The sequence below is a fragment of the Dreissena polymorpha genome, chromosome 9, assembly GCF_020536995.1.
Source record: "Dreissena polymorpha isolate Duluth1 chromosome 9, UMN_Dpol_1.0, whole genome shotgun sequence".
NCBI lineage: Eukaryota > Metazoa > Mollusca > Bivalvia > Myida > Dreissenidae > Dreissena > Dreissena polymorpha.
The window spans coordinates 43047012-43068439 of NC_068363.1; the positions used below are offsets into that span (position 1 = coordinate 43047012).

General features: G+C 35.4%; 2 protein-coding genes and 1 long non-coding RNA gene across 3 annotated transcripts in view; 1 reads left to right on the forward strand and 2 right to left on the reverse strand.

Moving 5' to 3' along the window:
* Positions 1 to 2437, reverse strand: part of LOC127843652 (carbonyl reductase [NADPH] 3-like) — a 38554-nt gene extending 36117 nt beyond the window's left edge. Inside the window, exon 1 of the mRNA XM_052373353.1 lies at positions 2327 to 2437. Within this exon, the coding sequence (XP_052229313.1) occupies positions 2327 to 2329 (3 nt within the window). The 5' untranslated portion in view covers positions 2330 to 2437. The remainder of the gene's footprint in view (positions 1 to 2326) is intronic.
* LOC127843653 (carbonyl reductase [NADPH] 1-like) lies at positions 2407 to 21010 on the forward strand. The gene is made up of 8 exons (XM_052373356.1): positions 2407 to 2573; positions 4178 to 4259; positions 4736 to 4914; positions 5368 to 5480; positions 6289 to 6417; positions 7625 to 7766; positions 8157 to 8220; positions 20263 to 21010. The coding sequence occupies exons 1-8, from the start codon at positions 2547 to 2549 to the stop codon at positions 20358 to 20360; spliced, it is 834 nt and encodes a 277-aa protein (XP_052229316.1). The 5' UTR covers positions 2407 to 2546; the 3' UTR covers positions 20361 to 21010.
* On the reverse strand, positions 10827 to 12097 carry LOC127843658 (uncharacterized). The gene is made up of 2 exons (XR_008032270.1): positions 11803 to 12097; positions 10827 to 11366 (listed from the first exon to the last, which is right to left on the reverse strand). It is a non-coding gene; the product is annotated as an uncharacterized LOC127843658 (long non-coding RNA).
* Positions 21011 to 21428: the final 418 nt, after the last annotated feature.

The window sequence follows — 21428 nt, forward strand, 5'->3', positions numbered from 1 at the left end:
TTTAAGTATTTGCACATGCAGAGAAATTTGTTTCAGCCTTTTTCAGCAGTGGAGCGATACAGGGCCATCATGGCCCTCTTGTTTAAATACTAAAAAAATGAAACCGGTTTCATGCTTGCATGAACACAGTTTATAAATGCTGTCAGAATTATAAAATATGCAATTACTATAAATACAAATGCCAGGGAAAAGTGCTTTTTGTACTAAAAAATTCGAATGAATATTACAATAATACATTCTGAATACTTTAGTATGTAATTAACAGTTTTGTCTGAGAAAATCACTAAATTTTATATATTTATTCAAATTCACATAAATCATATTTCAAAAACACATAATTACTTCAAATCCTTTCACACAATACTGAAAAAAATGCACAGTTTCTGATTGTTATTGATTCTTTATTAATTTATACATGTACCATTTTTTTAATCTTGATGCATCCTCAATTGTATAATGCACATCTTAATCTGTTTTAACAATTATAATATAAAGATTAAGGCTGACTCAGTAAAATAATAATCCATGATTTCTGCAGTACTTGCAGACAAACTAGGAATACTGCTGTGATATTATCTATCTATCTAATAGGATATAAATTTGGCTTCAATAGAAAACAAAACAAAGCATACACATGTATAAAATGTGTATGTATATATTAGTTAAACTTAAATTGATTGACCATCGATAAAAAGATATTATAATATATGTATATATATATATATCCTTGTAAAACTAAAAATTAAATATGTATGTTTCTATTACATCATTTAGGACTTTTATTTTCAGACAAAGTAGAGTGAAGCTTAAAACAGTATCCAATTGTAACAGTCAATTTTGAGAAAATCAACCTTATAATTATTTTCTGTGTTGGCCAATGTCATAATTGGTATAAAATGTATATTGAACTGGAAGTTTTCTTTATTTTAAATGATAACATTTGCTTGGTCAGCCATAATTGTCACAATCAAGTGGGGTTTTTACACTGTAGTTTTCTCACTGACTATGGGTTTGTTCCGAGAATGAGCCACACAAAGTATCGTTGGGGAGATAAGTTGTCAATTTTATGTTTATCAGTCTTTCATAATCCAGTATACCTGTAAAAAGGGAATTTGTAACTAATAATCACACAATATACACAATTAAAATTGTATGCATTTAGATTTATTTAGTACTGCACATTAATCATTTTCCAAAAATATGTAGCAACATTACATTATATAATGCTGCAATACTAAAGTAATTTACTAATTAAAGGTCGCTGATGTGTAATGGATGTGGTGTCCACCTAATGATCTGGAGGTCACTGGTTTGATCCCCAGTGTGGGAGCATTCTTAAGAAATCTCCAAGAGACACCCAAGTACTGGTTCTAGGCCCAGGAAACGAACTCAAGAGCATTTCACATACATGTACGTAGTTAGTACTTTAAATTTAATCGAACTAAAAATGGGTTAAAACTAACAACTGAAACCCTTATTAATACATTTTATTTTGAATCAAGCAAATGTGCAAATTCATTAAAAACAATGAGTAAAATTTAAAAATTCTACTTTAAAGTAATCATGATAATTAGGATCATTTTCAGAATATTTAATGATGATAATGATACAATTATATATTCCCTAAATGATAAAAATAAAACACTTAATGTTAATTTATGAAAAAAACGTTTTAATTTTATCAATATCATGTTAATTACAACTAGATACAGGCAATTAGATCAGAAACGTGCATTAATTATATTAATGAACAACGCAGACATTTGTAGTGATTTATGGTCACTATTTGATTAACGTTCTATACATGACCTGTCATAAAAGGTATTTTTTAGCCAGTACTACAATCGGCAATGATAGTCTGTATTGCATACATATTCCAACGTCTATTATTGATTCGCTTCCTCAAACTGAACAAATAGTTAATGTTTACATCACGAAACGTAATGCATCCAGTTTCACTTTCGGTTTGGTTGGTTTTGTAAACACCGTAATTTCATCTTAAAAATTGGATGATAGGGTGATTAAATAATAATGGAAAATTAAATCACTTGGATAATAGGTCAAAATGCAACACAAATGAACGTTAATAGTGCTATTTATATCAAAGTTTCGGTAAAAAGTTTGGCGCTAGTTCAACGCGCATCGTATACAGCCTCATAACAATAGACTGACAACATTTTGGGTAGTAATGTAGTAATACAAGGCAATATGGCGACCGTTAGCCACGAGGCCTATCTTACGGAGGAATCCGAGATAGCCGATGTATCACGATTGCCAATATTATATAATTATATACAATCCAGAGTGAAGAGTGACCAATACATACCATCGCGATACAACGATTACTCCGAAATACCCCTCAATTTATATTGACTTTAACTCGCCTGCTGATTCAGAGTGTAAAAATGTACGTATTGTGCAGTGTCGCCCTTAGCTTTTTGAGCGTGTCGCCGGAGGTCAAAATATAGTACACAGTACATATCGCAAACATTAGCATTCGTGCTTTACAAAGGAATATAGATTACACGGGAATTTGAATATTTAAAATGAGTTCGTCAAAAAGTGTTGCAGTTGTAAGTTTCGTTTAATTAATAATATACAATGCATGCATATATAAATAGCAATAATATGATAATCGGTGCTAGCATGCCGTAGTATCGGCCCTCTTAATCAAAACATCTCAATATTTTTAGTGAACATATTGAAAAAAGTTAAATACGTCAATCTATAGTTTAATGTGTATTCTTAGACATAATCTACAATGATTTGCTGAAATACTGGCGAGACTAAGTTTCATTTAGTAATTATCGGTATCATGTACACTGTTTCTCAATATATCGGCCCTTCTCATTGGTTGCTAAGGTTTGTTACTACATGTATGCGCATGTTCCTTTTCTAAAAATAATTTCTTAAATAAAAACAAAACTCTTGTTAAGGTTTCTCTTAAATTATTTTTTCTCACAAATAAGCGGTTTATACATCATTTGATTAACCTACTAATAAACCAAAAACAAACTAACACAATTATAAACTTGGGGTTGCAAATTATTTGTACCGGTAATCATAATATCGGCCTGGAATTAACATGCCCTACTTTTAAATGAAAACCGGAAATCATGAGAAAGATCGTCAGAATAGTCATTAATAATCAGCATATAAATTAAAACTTCTAAAAAGAAAAAGAATGTCTTCCGCGAGGGACATTAAACGGGGGTGCAGTGCTCTACACAGGGCACTTAAAAAAAACCAGGAACGCCTCTGGAATCGAGGCGTTTCCTGTATCCCACTCGAATCCCCGCTAACACCTCTCTTGGGGCGGAGAGCACAGCTACAACGCACACAATTAAGTAAACAAACTATAAGCAATCAGCCATGAAATTCGAATACAACTAATAATGTAGGTAGTAGTTATACTACTGATAATAATGATGATGATGGGGTGATGATGGCAATACGGATAATAATAACAATGATAATAATAACACAAAAAATAAAGATAGTGATGGCGATGATGGTGATGATAATGATGACTACCAGTGATCATTAAGGTCCCATTGGAAACCGTGATTTTGTGTATTTGTTTAAAAAAAAATCGGCCTGGACCCTTCACGCGGACACAGAACTTAGGATACAGGCAGTTGAAGATACATGCCTCCGAAGACTGCTCTGCATCTCCTACACGAAACACAAGACCAACGAGTACGTCCGGAACATGACTGCAACACTTGTTGGTCCACAAGAGCCTATATTGGCGACCGTCAAACGACGAAAGCTGGCTTGGTTTGGACAAGTCACCAGGCACGACTTTCTGTGCAAGACTGTTCTCCAGGGAACGCAAGCGGGAGGTCGACGTCGAGGCCGTCGGAGGAAAACCGGAATGATAATGTAAAAGAGTGGACATTCCTCCCCACGGATGAATTACTCTCTGCAGCACCCAACATACCTGAATGGACTTGGTGGAGGATTTCTGTATCGTCGTCCCTCATTTCCCTATCCGCTAAACCGGTCAACGAATTGATGATGATGGCGATTTTATTTTCAAAAACAAGGCTAACCCTTAATACAAGTCGAAACGCGAATTTCGTGGCATGATTCGAGTTGTGTCGAAATGCTATGTTTGTGTTATACGTAAGAAAATATTTAATACGATTGACATTTTTGGAAGTGTCTTTTGTAGGTGACGGGGTCGAACAAAGGTATAGGGTACGCGATTGTCCGGGGTCTCTGCAAACAGTTTCAAGGAGACGTCATATTAACAGGTGCGTGGAAAGTTTGCTTATTTCATGAAGAAATAAGTTATCTCTTGTAGTAGTGTATTAATATGTTAACCATATGTAAACGCTTGACGCAAAATTTGTCACTCGATGTCAAATTTGCAGAGTCATAGTTCGATCATAACGTCCGCACACCTTGTGCTGCGCTGTGTACGGAATCTGGTATACCCTACATTGAACATCGTGCATCGTTCTGAGAACGCGACACGCGATACGATACTCGACAATTTAATATGTCATTCGACTATGGCCAACGATACGCGACATTTTGATTGTCACATTGTCTCGGTAGTATTTGACAAGGAAAGTTGCATCGGGTTGGGTGTCGTTCCTCATTGTCCATAAAGGGCGACAGGCGGAATAAACAGCATCTGTACTTTTGTTCTGGTTCGATTGGGGATTAATTAATATACCCACTATAGTATATTGATCACGCCCTTGTAATGTGTTACACTTTTTAGCACGCAACGAGGCAAATGGTCAAGAAGCCCTCAAGAAACTTAATGCAGAAGGGCTCAAGCCCGTGTTTCACCAACTTGACATCACAGATGACACAAGCATTCAGCGCATGCGCGACTTTCTGCAGAAGAACTACGGTGGCCTGGATGTTCTCGTGAATAACGCGGCCATAGCTTACAAGGTAGTGTATGAGTTTTTATTCGTTTATTTAGCTTACAAGGTCGGAAGTGAGCTTTTTTCGTTTTAATAAGTTCCGTATAAAAATATCGATGAGATCAACCGTTATCACCCTCGATACTGGAACACGTTTTAATTCAAAACAAAAAAAAACATACAATAAAATGTATGAAAAAGAAGACAGCGGTACATACTCAATACTAATTGTTATTACTTCAAAGTGACTGTATAGCGCCTTTGAACACGGATTACACGGTTTTATAATGGAAAAGAATCGAAGTATATCATAATAAACAAATATCCGCTTAGGATAAACAGTTTAGACGATATTCGTATTTGTGTTTTTTAGGTGTAAATATCATGAAAATCATCACTATAGAGGTCTTGTTTCCACCAACAGTTTGAAATAATAACTCTTGGCTGTTAAACATCGTAATATCTCGTATCATTGTTGTAGATGGCCGCCACAGAACCCTTTTCCGAGCAGGCTGAGGTATCCATGGCAACCAATTTTTGGGGAACGTTAAACGCATGCAACGTTCTGTTTCCATTACTAAGACCCCATGCCAGGTGAGAGTCGCGGGGTAGAATACTCAAGGCTTGTAATTTGTTATCTATGCGTCGCGCAGGCGATAATCAAAGCTTGTAATTTATGTTAAGCGCCGGCACTATAATTATGAGTTTCCATGCGTCGCGCGGCCAATTCACTCACGAGTGGTTTTCCACGCGATACAAGCAACATATTCAATGGTGGAAGTCCATGTTTTTTGCGTGCAATATATTCAAGGATGGTAAGCATGTGTATCACGGGCACTTCTTGCGATTCCAGCCTTGAATCAGGGGTGGAAATGCATGCGTCTCGCTGGCAATATTTTGAAGGTTGGTAATCCATGCCGCGTGCAGCAAATGTTCAAACATTATATTCAAGCGTCCTAATGTATGCCATGCTTGAAAATACATTGAATGATAGTACTAATTACGTCGCATATACTACATTATATTCAAGGGTAGCAAGCTATGCGTCGTAGTGATAATGTATTCAAGGGTTGTAATCTATGTGTAACATCAGCAATATCAGTAAAGGGCAGTAATCTATGCATGGTGTTCGCAATATATTAGAGACTGTTTTTTAAGATGTTTGCATTCACATCAAGAAGGTCGTTCAATAGTTCAAAAACATTACGTATCTTTAGTCACGTTTTTCATTAGCACAACATTGATACCACTATTATTTTGGTATGAACACATATGTATCAATGAAAAGTTTCGTCATGAAACATTTCCGATAGAAATTCTCAATTGTAAAAACTAAAGCTGTATGTCTGTATTCCTTTGTGTGTGTTATAATGTTGTAAAATACAATTTGAACTTGTTTCAGAGTCGTGCATGTGTCCAGTAGGGCTGGGTCAATGACCGCGGCGAAATGCAGTAAGGAGTTACAGACACGCTTTCTGGATCCGGAACTGAGCATGGCGAAAATTAAACAACTCATGAACGAATTTGTCGAGTATGTCAATTTCGAGGCAATGAGGTTTTATAAACAAAAAAGATTCTAACCGCCAGTTGCCACACGTATATCATAAGAATCAAAAACATATAATTGACGTGATCTGAAAAATGCCAAGAATGGCTGTAAATGGGAACAAGATGTGTTTGTGAAACACTATGTCCCCGTATATGACGTTTGACCTTGGAGGATGACCTTGACCTTGACCCTTCACCACTCAAAATGTGCAGCTCCACGAGATACACATGCATGTCAAATATAAAATTGCTAGCTTCAAGATTGCAGAAGTGACATTACATGAGCAATTTTGACCTATATATTTGACCTTGAAGGATGACCTTGACCTTTCACCACTCAAAATGTGCTACTCCACGCGATACACATGCATGCCAAATATCAAGTTGCTATCTTCAATATTGCAAAAGTACTCATCAAATTAGCGATTTTGGCCACATATATTTGACCTCTGACCTTGAAAGATGACCTTGACCTTGACCTTTCACCACTCAAAATGTGCAGCTCCATGAGATACACATGCATACCAAATATCAAGTTGCTATCTTGAATATTGAAATATTGCAAAAGTGTACATTAAATGAGCGATTTTGACCCATATATTTGACCTCTGACCTTGAAGGATGACCTTGACCTTGACCTTTCACCGCTCAAAATGTGCAGCTCCATGAGAATGCCAAATATCAAGTTGCTATCTTGAATATTGAAATATTGCAAAAGTGTACATTAAATGAGCGATTTTGACCCATATATTTGACCTTTGACCTTGAAGGATGACCTTGACCTTTCACCACTCAAAATGTGCAGCTCCATGAGAAACATATGCATGCCAAATATCAAGTTGCTATCTACAATATTGCAAAAGTTATTGCAAATGTTAAAGTTGGAGCAAACCAACCAACAGACCAACCAACAGACAGGGCAAAAACAATATGTCCCCCACTACTATAGTGGGGGACATAAAAATGGATATATATTAATGGTCATAAAAACTGCGTGAACTAATATATATATATATATATATTGGCTTAATTGTCAAATGACATTACCAAAGAGAAATCAATATGGGTTGAACCTGGTTTAAGGGCTACTCGAAGCTTACATTTACCCCAGAATTAATAAATGGCTTACCAAACGCGTTATCAAGTATTTTCCACACACCACTACCACTATCTGCCCAAATGTTCTTCAGATCCGCAAAAGCAGGCACCCACAAGGCCAAGGGCTGGCACGAATCCGCCTACGGTACGAGCAAGATAGGGGTCACTTTGATGACCTTTGTACAACAACGAGAGCTTAGCGCCGACAGTCGACCAGATATTGTGGTTAATGCGGTAGATATGATATAACAACATTGCATGGTCCCCGCTTATTTCATTTTGACTCGTACCGAATGTACACTTTTATATGAAGGTTTCACGCGTTTAAATGAATACTAAATCCTCTTTAAAATAATAAAAGAACAAAAAACAACCTTTGCGCGTGATTGTGAAATCGAGGAAAATGCGTTATTCATTGTTTGTATTCATTATTCTTCTCGGTCATTTCGAGCTTATTATTGTTTTCAAGTTGTGTGTCGATCTTTTTACGACCCTGTTCTTGTTTAAATGTAATTAAACGAATAAAACAAAGGATACTATCAATACCTGAGTAAACACGTATATAAATACAAGTACCCGAGTAAAATGTGTATAGTAGCAAACTAAACCGTGTTAATATTTCAGTGTTGCCCAGGATATGTGGCCACAGATATGACCAGTCATAAGGGAACCAAGACCATCGACGAAGGTAACCTATAACTTAAAGTTTTATCCTATCGCTAATTCTGTTTTAGTACTAAATGATGCGATCAAGGTGTTTGGATCTGCATGTATTGTGTATGTATTGTGTCAAAATGCCTCCCTTGGATTAGCATGGTGGACATTTGTACAGGTTTACATTCTGCATATTTATATACCAAAGGCGCTGATATTTCTGTGTTGCGAGCTAGAATGTTTTGTTCTCAGTAGAGGTCAAAGACAGTTTAACGTTTGAAAGTTATGCACTGACCAAATTAATTGTTTCAAATTTTGTGAGTTGCGTGTTTGCTCATTTAAACTAACAAGAAATGATACAAACGGACAACGAGCACCCTTGTTAACAATGAGTCATACATTGAAAAGTTAAAACGTTAGAAAATTTATAATATGCAATGCTGAAGCATAAATACAACGACAATCTAATCGTGTTTTCCCGCCAGTGTAAGTATCTGAAGTCCTTTATGTAAATGTAAAACACATGTAGATTTTTGCGAATTGTTTTCAAGGGTCAAGACGTCCATGCAATTAAATTAAAAATGGATTTCACTCGGCTATTTATTTCTTATGATACATGTAGAGTTTTGTTGTTTTGAGCTTTTTAATATAAGCTGCAACATAACTGTTGATAATTTTTCAACGGCAATTAACGAATTATTCAAATTTTAATAGACACGCATATTATGTGTTCTGGAAAATAACTCAATTTTATAATTCGTGTTTTCCGCTTTAGTCAGAAAATACCGCTTTTATGAGGCTAGTGCCACTTTCTTTAGTCATAAAAACCCATACATATCCTCATTAACAACATATGAAACGCAATCGCCAAAACGATGCCTACACAAAATAGCAACGAAACGTGACAGTCAAACTTTTCTACGAAGTGTGAAAAACGACATTGATAAACAAAATGAACGTTTGGTGACCAATATCGAGGACATGAACTCGATAAAGATCTACTATTCACACCAGTCAGCGATTTAAAAAGCTTACAATGAACGATTGATATGAACGGTTTAATGGAATTACTGGTAGTCTTTTTCTTCTCCCCATAACGTGTAGGGCTCCTCTGGAGAATCGACGTACTGTTACTCTAGACGAACTATGAAAACAATATATCATGCCGTTCAAGTTGTTGAACCTCCCTATACAGATGCAAGCGTAATCATGCTGGTTCATTCAAAATTCTGAACTGCTTACAGTCAACATCTTTTCGAATATAATATTTATGCCTCCCTCCGAAGAAGAGGGGGTATATTGTTTTGCACATGTCGGTCGGTCCGTCCGTCGGTCGGTCCGTCCACCAGATGGTTTCCGGATGATAACTCAAGAACGCTTAGGCCTAGGATCATGAAACTTCATAGGTACATTGGTCATGACTGGCAGATGACCTCTATTGATTTTCAGGTAACTAGGTCAAAGGTCAAGGTCACTGTGACTCGAAATAGTAAAATGGTTTCCGGATGATAACTCAAGAATGCTTAGGCCTAGGATCATGAAGTTTCCTAGGTACACTGATCATGACTGGCAGATGACCCCTATTGATTTTCAGGTCACTAGGTCAAAGGTCAAGGTCACAGTGACTCGAAATAGTAAAATGGTTTCCGGATGATAACTCAAGAACGCTTACGCCTAGGATCATGAAACTTCATAGGAACATTGATCAGAACTGGCAGATGACCCCTATTGTTTTTCAGGTCACTAGGTCAAGGTCACAGTGACTCGAAACAGTAAAATGGTTTCCAGATGATAACTCAAGAATGCTTACACCTAGGATCATGAAACTTCATAGGTACATTGATCATGACTGGCAGATGACCCCTATTAATTTTCAGGTCACTAGGTCAATGGTCAAGGTCACAGTGACTCGAAACAGTAAAATGTTTTCTGGATGATAACTCAAGAATAATTAGGCCTAGGATCATGAAACTTAATAGGTACATTGATCATGACTGGCAGATGACCCCTATTGACTTTCAGGTCACTGGGTCAAGGTCACAGTGACAAAAACGTATTCTCACAATGGCTGCCACTACAACTGACAGCCCATATGGGGGGCATGCATGTTTTACAAACAGCCCTTGTTCCATTTTAACACATGGAACACTCCGAACACTAAATGAGATCTTTTCTGAAAGAAGTTAAATTTTGGAGAACAAGCTAACTGCAATAAACGCGATAAAGCCCATTAAATTAAATCATGTGATCCCAAAAAAATGCATCAGACTACAAAGTTGTTTACAAAGCATGTTATAAGATGCATGACAGGGGCGTAGCGAGCCCTCCAAGGATGTGCAGGCACATTAAAAAAAAATTAGCTGGGGGCCAGGGGGCCGCAGTGCCCCGGTGGGTCCAGGGGGCCGCAGGGCCCCGTCGGGTCCAGGGCAAAGCCCTTGTCAGGGGTCCAGGGGGCCGAAGGCCCCCGGAAGCTCCTGAAGGATACCAAATTGATCAGAAGATAGGAAGCTATCCTCAAATACAAGACCAACCGATTTACGATCAATAACATGAATCTTTTTACCCAACTAAAGCCCGCCTAAAGGCCAGTAGTGGGCGCAGACGCGATTTTTCTCATTATATTTAAAAACAAATAAACTATTCGTTTTGGTGAAAACGTTTTTTACATTTGTTACACAATTTTTTTATTATATACAGTTTTGGCAACAGATGGCAATTTGCTTGGTTAGAGGAACTGCATGTTCCGACTCTTGGTAGAGGCAAAAGTGTTGATCACTTTTTCAATGTCCACTACACTTTCCCGGTGGATGCGGAGCACTGCAAGCGCAGTAAGGCGATCCTCGCCCATGGTAGAGCGAATGTACTTTATACGTCTTAATACGCTTCATGGAGCTGAAGGACCGCTCGCAAGATGCTGATGTTGCAGGCATAGTGAGTAATTCTGTGAGTATCAGCTGAATAAGTGGGTAAGCGCTTCCACAAGCATTCAGTGCATCAAGCAGGGTTTTGGGCTGTTTGTCTGCATCTATTAGACTCCATCGGACCTTCCATCGATTGACCTCTTGGTCCAGCTGTTGACGCTCACACTGGAGGTCCGCTGCATAGCATTCGTACACGGCTTATATGTCTTTATCTGTGACAGACTGTACCCTCGATGGAATGAGCGTCTGAGCCGCGAAACTAAACATGTAAGATGACAAAACATATTAGACAAACGTTCAAATCCTAATTTAAATCTAACAAATTCTTCCTGTGGGTGTTCTTAAGTGAAATAAACTAGGACAAAGCAATTAAAAAGTTGCGCTTTAATGATAAAAAAACAACATTACCAAATAAGTGCAATTGTCTGCCGAACCAAACTTTAATAGCTCTTTCAGTGTACGTCAAACTTAACATGTAGAGAGCTTTTTTTGTACGAAAATACAGTGGTCTGGATAAGTATTAACAATTACCGGTCCTCATTCTTCAGTATTCGGTCACTTATTTCCTGCACGAGGTGATCTAGGAATTGGTAGAATTATATATTATATAAAGCATAAATCAGCAATGTGAATCGATCGGATAGTTCTGTACATCCGAAAAACTATTCAGTTATTTGGTGTGTTCTCATTCCTACCTTGACGGAAACTTGAAGGTGCTTTGATCGGTCCATTCTTCTGAAAGGATACGACGCCGGTCACCATCTGACAACGTTTCAACCGAACAACATGGATCTGATATGACGGTGGAATATTACATGAATTCATTATTTTGAAATAATGCGAGCGGTCCACAGCATTCTATACATAGATGGTGACGTCACTACGTTATTGTCATTTGAAAGATTGTTTGTTGACACATTGCGCGCCACAGTAACACAGTTTGTTTACCGCTATGACGTACAAGCACTGGAAACTAGAACGTCACTCGATCAGGCGGTCATAACAATATAAACGCTTGAGGGGTTACATAAAACTATCTAAATTGCGCTTTTCTTTATTTGGGTGCATTTGACTAGAGCACGGAGTGTATATTGACAGGAGATGAATCGAGTATTTGACCCTTACTGTAGTAAATTCAATCTTATGCAAAAACTATTCATCCGATTTTATTGGTTTATACGTTATCTTGTTGCTTATTAATTCCTCTTTCAAAAAAAATATAACTTTTAGTATATTCCCGTTGTTATTAATGGATTTATAGCGAGTTAAACACAAGAAATACACATTTTATGTTTTACCACCGCGCGTTTTAACGTGTTGTGGCTATCGATCTTTTACGATTAGCGTACAGCGAAGCGCCGAGTTTATACATTTTGATGTACCCACTCACGTCTTTTGTTAAATTATAGTTTCATTTCTCGGCCGATTTTGACAAATTATATATCATTAGAAAGCTTACGTTACGTAGTAAACAGATATATCAATATATATTAAGTTTTTCTTCTGATTTCGACAGCCCGGCGAGTTATAACTTTAACTTTTGCAAATATCATACCGTTTTGGAGTTTTAGAATCTAGATTTACGGTTGACATGTTCGTACTTAATACCAATTTGTAGCGTTTATATTTGGAGTTCAGTTTTAAAAATTACATCTTGCTTAGGAGAATAGAATTCTGTATACGATAGAAAAAAAATTTGTTTAAAAACGATAAAAACGAAAGTAATTAAGGAATGAAGGCGGGAAAATGTAGCGCGCGTTCCTAACGCACTGAACTGATGCTACGGTCTTGGCGATTATGCTTTTGTTTAGAAACCGGCCATTGAATTTCTTTTGCCATCTTATTATATTTTTTATGGAATATATTGTAGTATTTTGTTCACGAAACATATCAATAAAGCTTATTATAAATGAATCTTAATAAATTAACGATTTCAGCTCTTGTTTATAACACAGAAAGGGTGTAAAATTTATGATGAAACAGCGTATATAGCGGACCTTCTCGATATTATTCGGCTTTGCATGCATACTTGAAATAAAATGGGTGTCAAAAACATTCATCGTTTGCTGTTTATTATCAACAAGGTAATTATGTATAATTATTTGAAATGTTATTTACCTTAAATTATCAATTTATTAAAGATTCTTGAAAATCACGGTCCGTGTTACGCGGGTCATTTCGTATTTTGACATCAGGGCATCATGTCCAACTATTGAAAATCAGATTTTTTTTCACCGGGACGATGACGGCTTGGATTTAGACAGGCAGACAGATAGTTTATTCAGACTTAAACAACAGTACATCGTCTTCAACTCAAATATATAAATTATTTTTAGACGAATTGTTAGGTGATTACACACATAGCAGTGATGATTCTGAGAATGTTGCCATGTTTCTTATCCGTGTAATCTAGAGTCCATGGTTTGAGCATTTTTATCGCGGTGTTCAAAAAAAGAGATCTCAATAATCTTGTTTATTGATAGATCTGTGGTTTTATTGCCCCTGTGTTCAGCACAAACCAATTATCTCGTTATGATCAGATACTGTGCCGACCAATACTAAATAACACTATGGTGTCATACGCCACAGCAGGGACCTATACTTGTATATTGGTCCCTAACCACAGGTGGCAATGTCTGGTCAGATTACACTTTTTATGATACCTCCATGTCTTCTCGTGGTATTAGTGGTCATTTCTTGGAGTAATGTAACGCCAAATACTCAATTTTGCGTTTATAAGATATGTAGCGTATTGAAAACATTTATAGTCATCTGCCCATACAGATTGCCAAAAACCAAATACTGTATAGATGTCAGCCAGCTAAATCACAATAATTATAAGTGCTTAATACCTATACATGTACATTTTAAACATTTAAAATATCTAATACTTAACATTTAACGTATTTAGCGGGTACCGGTAAAAAAACTCTGTCATTTCGTAGTTCTATAAAGAGTGTATGGTAGTGTACGGAACAACATAATTAAAAACAGCGTTCTCATTTGACCACAACGGGGTTAAATAATCTTTCCGAAAAATACAAATAATACAGTTTTAATTTAGAATTCTATATATTTATAACTCTGTTAACTTATAAAGATATTTCAATATACATGCATAGACAGTTGACCGTGATTTTCAAGAATCTTTACATAATTTTAATTAATTGATAATTTATGGTAAATAACCTTTCATATAATTTTACATAATTACCTTTTTGATAATAAACAACAAACGATGAATGTTTTGACACCCATTATATTTGAAGTATGCAAAGCCGAAAAATATCAAGAGGGTCCGCTATACATTTGTATACGCTGTTTCATCATAAAATTAACACCCTTTCTGTGTTATAATCAAGAGCTGAAATCGTAAATTTATTAAGCTTCATTAATACTTAGCTTTATGGATATGTCTCTAGAACAAAATATTTCAATATATTTCATAAAAAATATAATAATCATGGCAAAGGAAATTCAATGGCCGGTTTCTAAACAAAAGCATAATCGCCAAGACCGTAGCATCAGTTCAGTGCGTTAGGAACGCGCGCTACATTTTCCCGCCTTCATTCCTTAATTACTTTCGTTTTTAAACAATTTTTTTTCTATCGTATACAGAGTTCTATTCTCCTAAGCAAGATGTTATTTTTAAAACTGAACTCCAAATATAAACGCTACAAATCGGTATAAAGTACGAACATGTCAACCGTAAATCTAGATTCTAAAACTCCAAAACGGTATGTTATTTGCAAAAGTTATAACTCGCCGGGCTGCCAAAATCAGAAGAAAAACTTAATATATATTGATATATCTGAAAACTACGTTACGTAAGCTTTCTAATGATATATAATTTGTCAAAATCGGCCTAGAAATGAAACTATAATTTAACAAAATACGTGAGTGGGTACATCAAATTCATAACCTCGGCGCTTCGATAAAAGATCGATAGTTACGACACGGTCACGTGACTTAGACACAACAAGATATTTGGCGTAACGGTCCCGTTTCTTATCCGTGTAATCTAGAATCCGTGACTAGAGTAAAAAGGCTACGCTTGCTTTCTTAGTTTTGAATATGAACTCGTTGAGCATTGTAATGTCCAAAATATTTTATGTTTTAATTCTATAGGGGTAACCCCCCATAGCCTTCGATGTTTTTGCATTTTCGGGCGTTTTATTTTTTCGATTTTTCATAATGATGTGCAGGCACGTGCCTACACTGCCTACGCACAGCTACGCGCCTGCATGATGTCGGAACGATCGTGCTAAAATATTGTTATTATAAATTAATTATAAATGACATGCCTAACTTCACTATTCAATGTGTGAGTCATCATAAGGCGCTCAGCACTTCGACCACGTGCTTTTTCGCGTGGTATACACAATACTGAACCGGAAATAACAAGGTTATTCTCGGGACATGAACAATTACAGGCGATACGGACTTGTTTCCTGACGGGTCTGTTGTAGGCTGGCTGAGGTTAAACGAACATTATTAATAACAGCGAGAACCAGTTTAATTTCAGTATTTTTAGTTTAATATTGCTTGTTTAAATAAATGTGTAGGTAATAACCGAATTAAAATAAATAATCACTTTTGTTAAAATGGGTTAAAACTTGGCAAATTTAATAATTTACCACACTGCAGTCATATTATATGTTACAATGATTTTGGGCCGTTACAATTGGATATCTTTCTCACTAGAATGGTCGCATATCAATGATATTCAAAACGAGAAAAATGGAATCTGTAACTTGTTATAAAATTTGAACATTACAAACTTAATTTTCCAAACACTTTGTTATTTTGTCCTGGCGATCTTAATGCATAATACAATATTACACACACTATTCACCTTTTGATAAGTTGGAATATATTAAAGCAGAGTTGACCATGACGGCAGTTCATTTTATAGGCCACTAAAAAGACAGGTATGTTTCTAGGGTTTTACACTGGTTATTTAGCTATTGATGGTGATATTTTCTTCTAAAAAACTCAATGAAATGGGTAGATTGTACTATTCACAATTTGATTTCCATAGTTTGATAAGATAAACCACCACGTTTTTTCCCAATCTGTTTTAAGTTCATAACACACGACAATACGGGAAAAATACATTCTTATTAAAAGAGACTTGTTAACAAAGATTTATTAACATTGTCCCAACTTTTTTTTATCAATATTCAAAACATTTACGCACTGTGCATACAACAGATCAACATGACTCCCCTTAGGCTAATCATGGATAAGATAAGATAAGATTCATTTTAAGTCGGCAAGTGAATAAACAACAAACATAAGCTAGGCAGCTTGTACAACCGACCATAAAACATGATGAATACAGGTAACAAGTGTATAAAAGCTGAAAGACTGAAACCAATTTGTAAATAAATAAGGCAAATATATATAAAATATATAGAATTATATTATAACATCATTATAACATCAAATATGGTAATTTAAAAAGATAAGATATGTCTGCTAAAAGTCAGATAAATTAAGAAAAAGAATAAAATATCCATTATATTTCTTGTAAGTAAATAAGAGGTTTAAACAAATATTTCAAGTACAGAAAAAATATATAATGCGGCGTTGTTACTAAACATTTAACATATAACAAGCATATTACGTAATACAGCACATTTGGTCACCAATACACAATAACTTGGATTTCTAAAACACATACATGTATAGCACGTACAAATAAGGCAGAGGCTAGCACATTAAGTTTGCAGAGCATACAAAGCAGCACCTTTAGTTACCAATAAACAATACACAGTATCTTGGGTTTCTAAAACACATATAAAATAATACAGAGACAGAGAATCCATAAAAAACAACAACAATAAAACAGAAGCTTGCGGATTAAGTATACAGAGCATACACAGGCAGCGGCAACTAAGCCAAACAGATCTCGCAACATATAACAGTAAGCGGCAACTAAGCTAAGCAGATACAACATATAACATTGAAGTAGAAAAATAGCCCACGTAGGGCACACGTAAAACTTTAGAACTAAGTGATGTGATGCTCCCTTGCTGTGGAGCTCCCACTCAATCTACCACTTTTGCACATGCAGATTTTGCCATTCCATGATCCAATTAAAGTTTTAAATTGAGAAAAATTTGTACATTTTCTAATGTCTTCCGGTAGGGAAGTCCACAGCGAGGGGGCATCATATCTAAAGGTATTCTTACCATATTTTGTTGTGCGTACTTGTGGTATCTGTACAATATTTGTTTATCTAAAATTTATGGTTGACTGTCTCTTAACAACTAAATCATTTAACAAAGGTGGAGAAATTTCATTTATGATTTTAAATGTTTCAATGGCCATTGATCTTATTTGCAAGGACGGACGGTCTACCCTTTGTAAAAGATCATTATTTGGAGTGCTATTGCCGTTTTATATAAAACAAATTTCCCTTTCCTGAAGTTTTTCCATCTTTTTAATATTAGTTTCTGAACAGAAATGGCAGGTCATTGGAAAAAAATAAAATTTGATAAAACAAAAGTATGGAAAATTAAAAGCTTGTTTGCTACACTTAAATTTCTGCTAACTCTTTTTAAGATGTTAATCTGAGTTGCAGCCTTCTTACATAATCCTTGTTTATGAGTATCAAAATAAAGCTTATAATCTAAGTCAATACCATGTAGTTTAACAACTTTTTCACAAGTAATATCGGCATCACCTATCTTAAATGAGTTTTTTTACGAGAAGTTAGTTTTCCTATTGCAAAAGATTGAAATTTGTCAGGGTTTGCTTGCATCTTATTAAACTGAAACCAATCAATAACAATGTGTCTTTCTTGTTGTCAGACACTAATAAGTTCATCAAAGTTTGATGTGTAAAATGAAAGAGTATTATCATCTGCATAATCAAATAGGGTAGACTTCTTTATAAAATAAAAAATATCATTAATAAAGACGTTGAACAGTAGGGGCCCCAGGATAGACCCTTGGGGTACTCCTTTTGTTATACTGGCCCATGTACTAAGTTTATCTCCTATTTTAATTTGCTGTTTTTCTGTTAGAAAGGTAAGACTGGAGGAGTCTGGATGCAGGCTCTGACATACCATATGCTGACTGTTTTGACAATAGAATATCGTATGGCAGGCAATCGAAGGCCTTGGATAGGTCCATGATAATTGCTGCAGCGTAAAGGTTTTTATCCAGAGCCTGCCGCCATTCCTCCAGTAGTTTAAATAGGGTGGTGTGACAGCCATGTCCCTTCCTAAAAGCACATAAAAATTTATTTAAAATTGTATCAAAATGAGAGTTTAGTTGTTTAGCAATTACTTTCTCAAAATTTTTAGAGGGCATCGGTAAGACACTTAATGGTCTATAGTTAGACTTGCAGAAAGGGTAATTTTTCTTGTATAAGGGTATGGCTTGTGCCATTTTGAGTTTATCCGGAAAAGTACTTGTGGCAATAGAGAAGATTAGTGAGAGGCTCAGTTAAAGCTGGTTTACCAATTTTTAAAAGCTTAGCTGATATTTTGTCAGCTCCAGTGGCTTTCTTTACATTTAGCATATTGACTTCTTTGGCAACATCGGACATGGCTGGTTTAAAATTAAAGGTGCAAACATCTGGATAATTTTCATGAAATTTTCTGAGACTTGGGTGACTATCAGGATCAAAAATGTAGTTTTCCCCGATGAACTGGGCAACATTTGCAAAGTATGAATAAAAAATTTCAACGTTATCATCATCATTGGTTGTGATTTTATTGTTTTCATGTAAAATTATCTTTGGCAGTTCTGCACATGATTTATTTGATAAAAATGGCTTAATGGTTTTCCAAAAATCTGATGTTTTTGCCCCACCAATGCATCTTTCTTGAAAATATTGGTTTGCTGATTTGTGTTTTAATTTATTTACTATGTTTCTTTGTTTCCTATAAATTTCCAAATTTCCGGGTGTTTTAAGTTTTTGGAATTTGTGCAAGTACATCTTTTAAAGATAAATTCCTTTACGTAGTGTTTTGTTCATATATGGTACTTGCTTGGGTTTTTCTGTACATTTGTTTTACTGGTACATGTAAATCGTAGACGTCTGAAACAGCAGACTCAAAATGTTGATACATTATATTTACACATTCTGATCTAGGGTCAAACTCATTTACATTTGGGATCTTGATTTTTGAAAGATCAGCATTAGTGCATTTACATCAAGATTTTGAAGCTTCGATAACTTATTTTAACATTTTCAATCTTTTGAGTAGTATTGTTTATCTCAGTACATATAAAATTATGACGATCACTAATTCCAGTAACAAAATTTTGGGTTTTCATACATAGTGATTTAGAGTTTGTAAGTATAACATCTAGTAAGGATGGAGTACAATGTTTCATAAAACATGTAGTTTTTTTTTACTAAACAGTGCAAGTAAAAAATCTCAGTAAAATCTAAAAGTGGCCGACCTTTGTCACACATAAGATCATAATTCAGGTCACCTATAATCATATAGTGATCAAATTTAGTTAAAATATTGTCTGACATAATAGTAAGATTTTGAAAAAACTCACAGTTATTCATATTGGGCGGTCTATACACACATGATATTGCCCATTTAGAGTTTAGTATTACCTCAAAAAGAATGTTTTCAAAGTGTTTAGACTCCAGGTCCCTACGGAAACCACATGCTCATGTATGAGTAAAATAGTTTAACATGAAACAATTATTATGTGTAGCAAACACTAAACGACTAAAAACTGTGAACTGTTTCTACTGTTAAGTTACAAATGTCTCAATAAGAAGAATTACCTCGTTCGGTGTTAAACTCAAAGTATTTTACAAATTATTTTATTTTATAATGGAATAAATACAGATTGTCGTTTTGGAAAAAAAGCAGCAATGCATAAAAGTAAAACTGTGGAAGTTGTGAAGTCTGTACATATAACTGATCAATCATTTCACTTATAAAAATACCAGTCAAATCTCCCAAATACATGAGTGAAGTTGTTCTTGAAAATAGAAGATCAGACATTTAAAAAAAGTTAACCAAGCAATTAATATTAGTTCAATAGTAGTTCATCAGTCTTTAGACGATAAAACCATATTACATGTATTACCTTTTGCTTATTCAATCACTTGATATGAAATGATTTGTTTAATAATTGTCATCATACAGACTGTTTCGTTCACGATTTCAGGAGCAGATACCCCCCTGTTCCTTGCCATGTTGCCACCGAACACAACATCTCCGAAGGGACAGTTCGTCGCTGAAAGAAAAGTCCAGAACATGCTTTAAATGGCGAACATTCAGATGAGAAAAAGGAAACTTCACCCCGTTTTCTCACCTCGTCTCAAATATGCTCACCTGGGCTGGTCAACACACATATTTTCGTTAACAAAAATGTAACAATTGAGCAGTAGAGAATTTATGCGCAAATAGTGAAGCATGCGTAATGGTATACACGTTAAATCGGAATTTACTAGATGTAGGTTAGCATGAGCCAGGCAATCGCATGGCACTGTAACAAGTAACTTGTTACTGAATTATAGGACATTTCCGATGATTATGTTATCAAAAACTGTAATAATTTATAAGGAAGAGTGTGTTATTTAAAAATATAATAAATTCTAAGGAAGAGTGTCATTCTACTTGAGATTGCTCGTTAATAGTGGTATACTCATACTAACCTATGTAATAATATTTTTACGGTGTGTTTTCTCACCCCCGATTTTCATCTTTTGTTGCATTATAATCCTCCAATAATTTATGGAGAACTGTTTGAAATATGTACTTTCCAATGTGTTATTATTTGATGTGTTAGCTTATTCTTGTATATCAGTATTATTCTGACAATGCCACCATACATCTGTTAAATATCCTACAGCTTGATGCCTGTATGAAGAAGCTTTTTTTAATATAACAAATAAAACTTTCTTTTCAAGTGACAGGCGTATCCGCCATTTTGTCTGTAAGCTGACAATGTGTATTTTCAAACGGGCGTCTGGGTTCGTGTTTTTGTGAGATAAACTTATACATGGTGTCAAACTGACCTCGTTCCATAATTATATCACAGAATACCTGAAATGAAGACACGGTGTCTGCAATTAAGATACAGTTTTGGTTATATGAGAGAATATCTGCAAGGAAGACATCTTAGGTTATATAACAGAATATCTGCAATGAAGACATTGTGTAGGTTATATCTTAGAATATCTGCAATGAAGACATTGTGTAGATTATATCACAGAATATCCGCAATGAAGACATTGAGTAGGTTATATCACATAATATCTGCAATGAAGACATTGAGTAGGTTATATCACAGAATATCCGCAATAAAGGCAACCTGTAGGTTATATCACA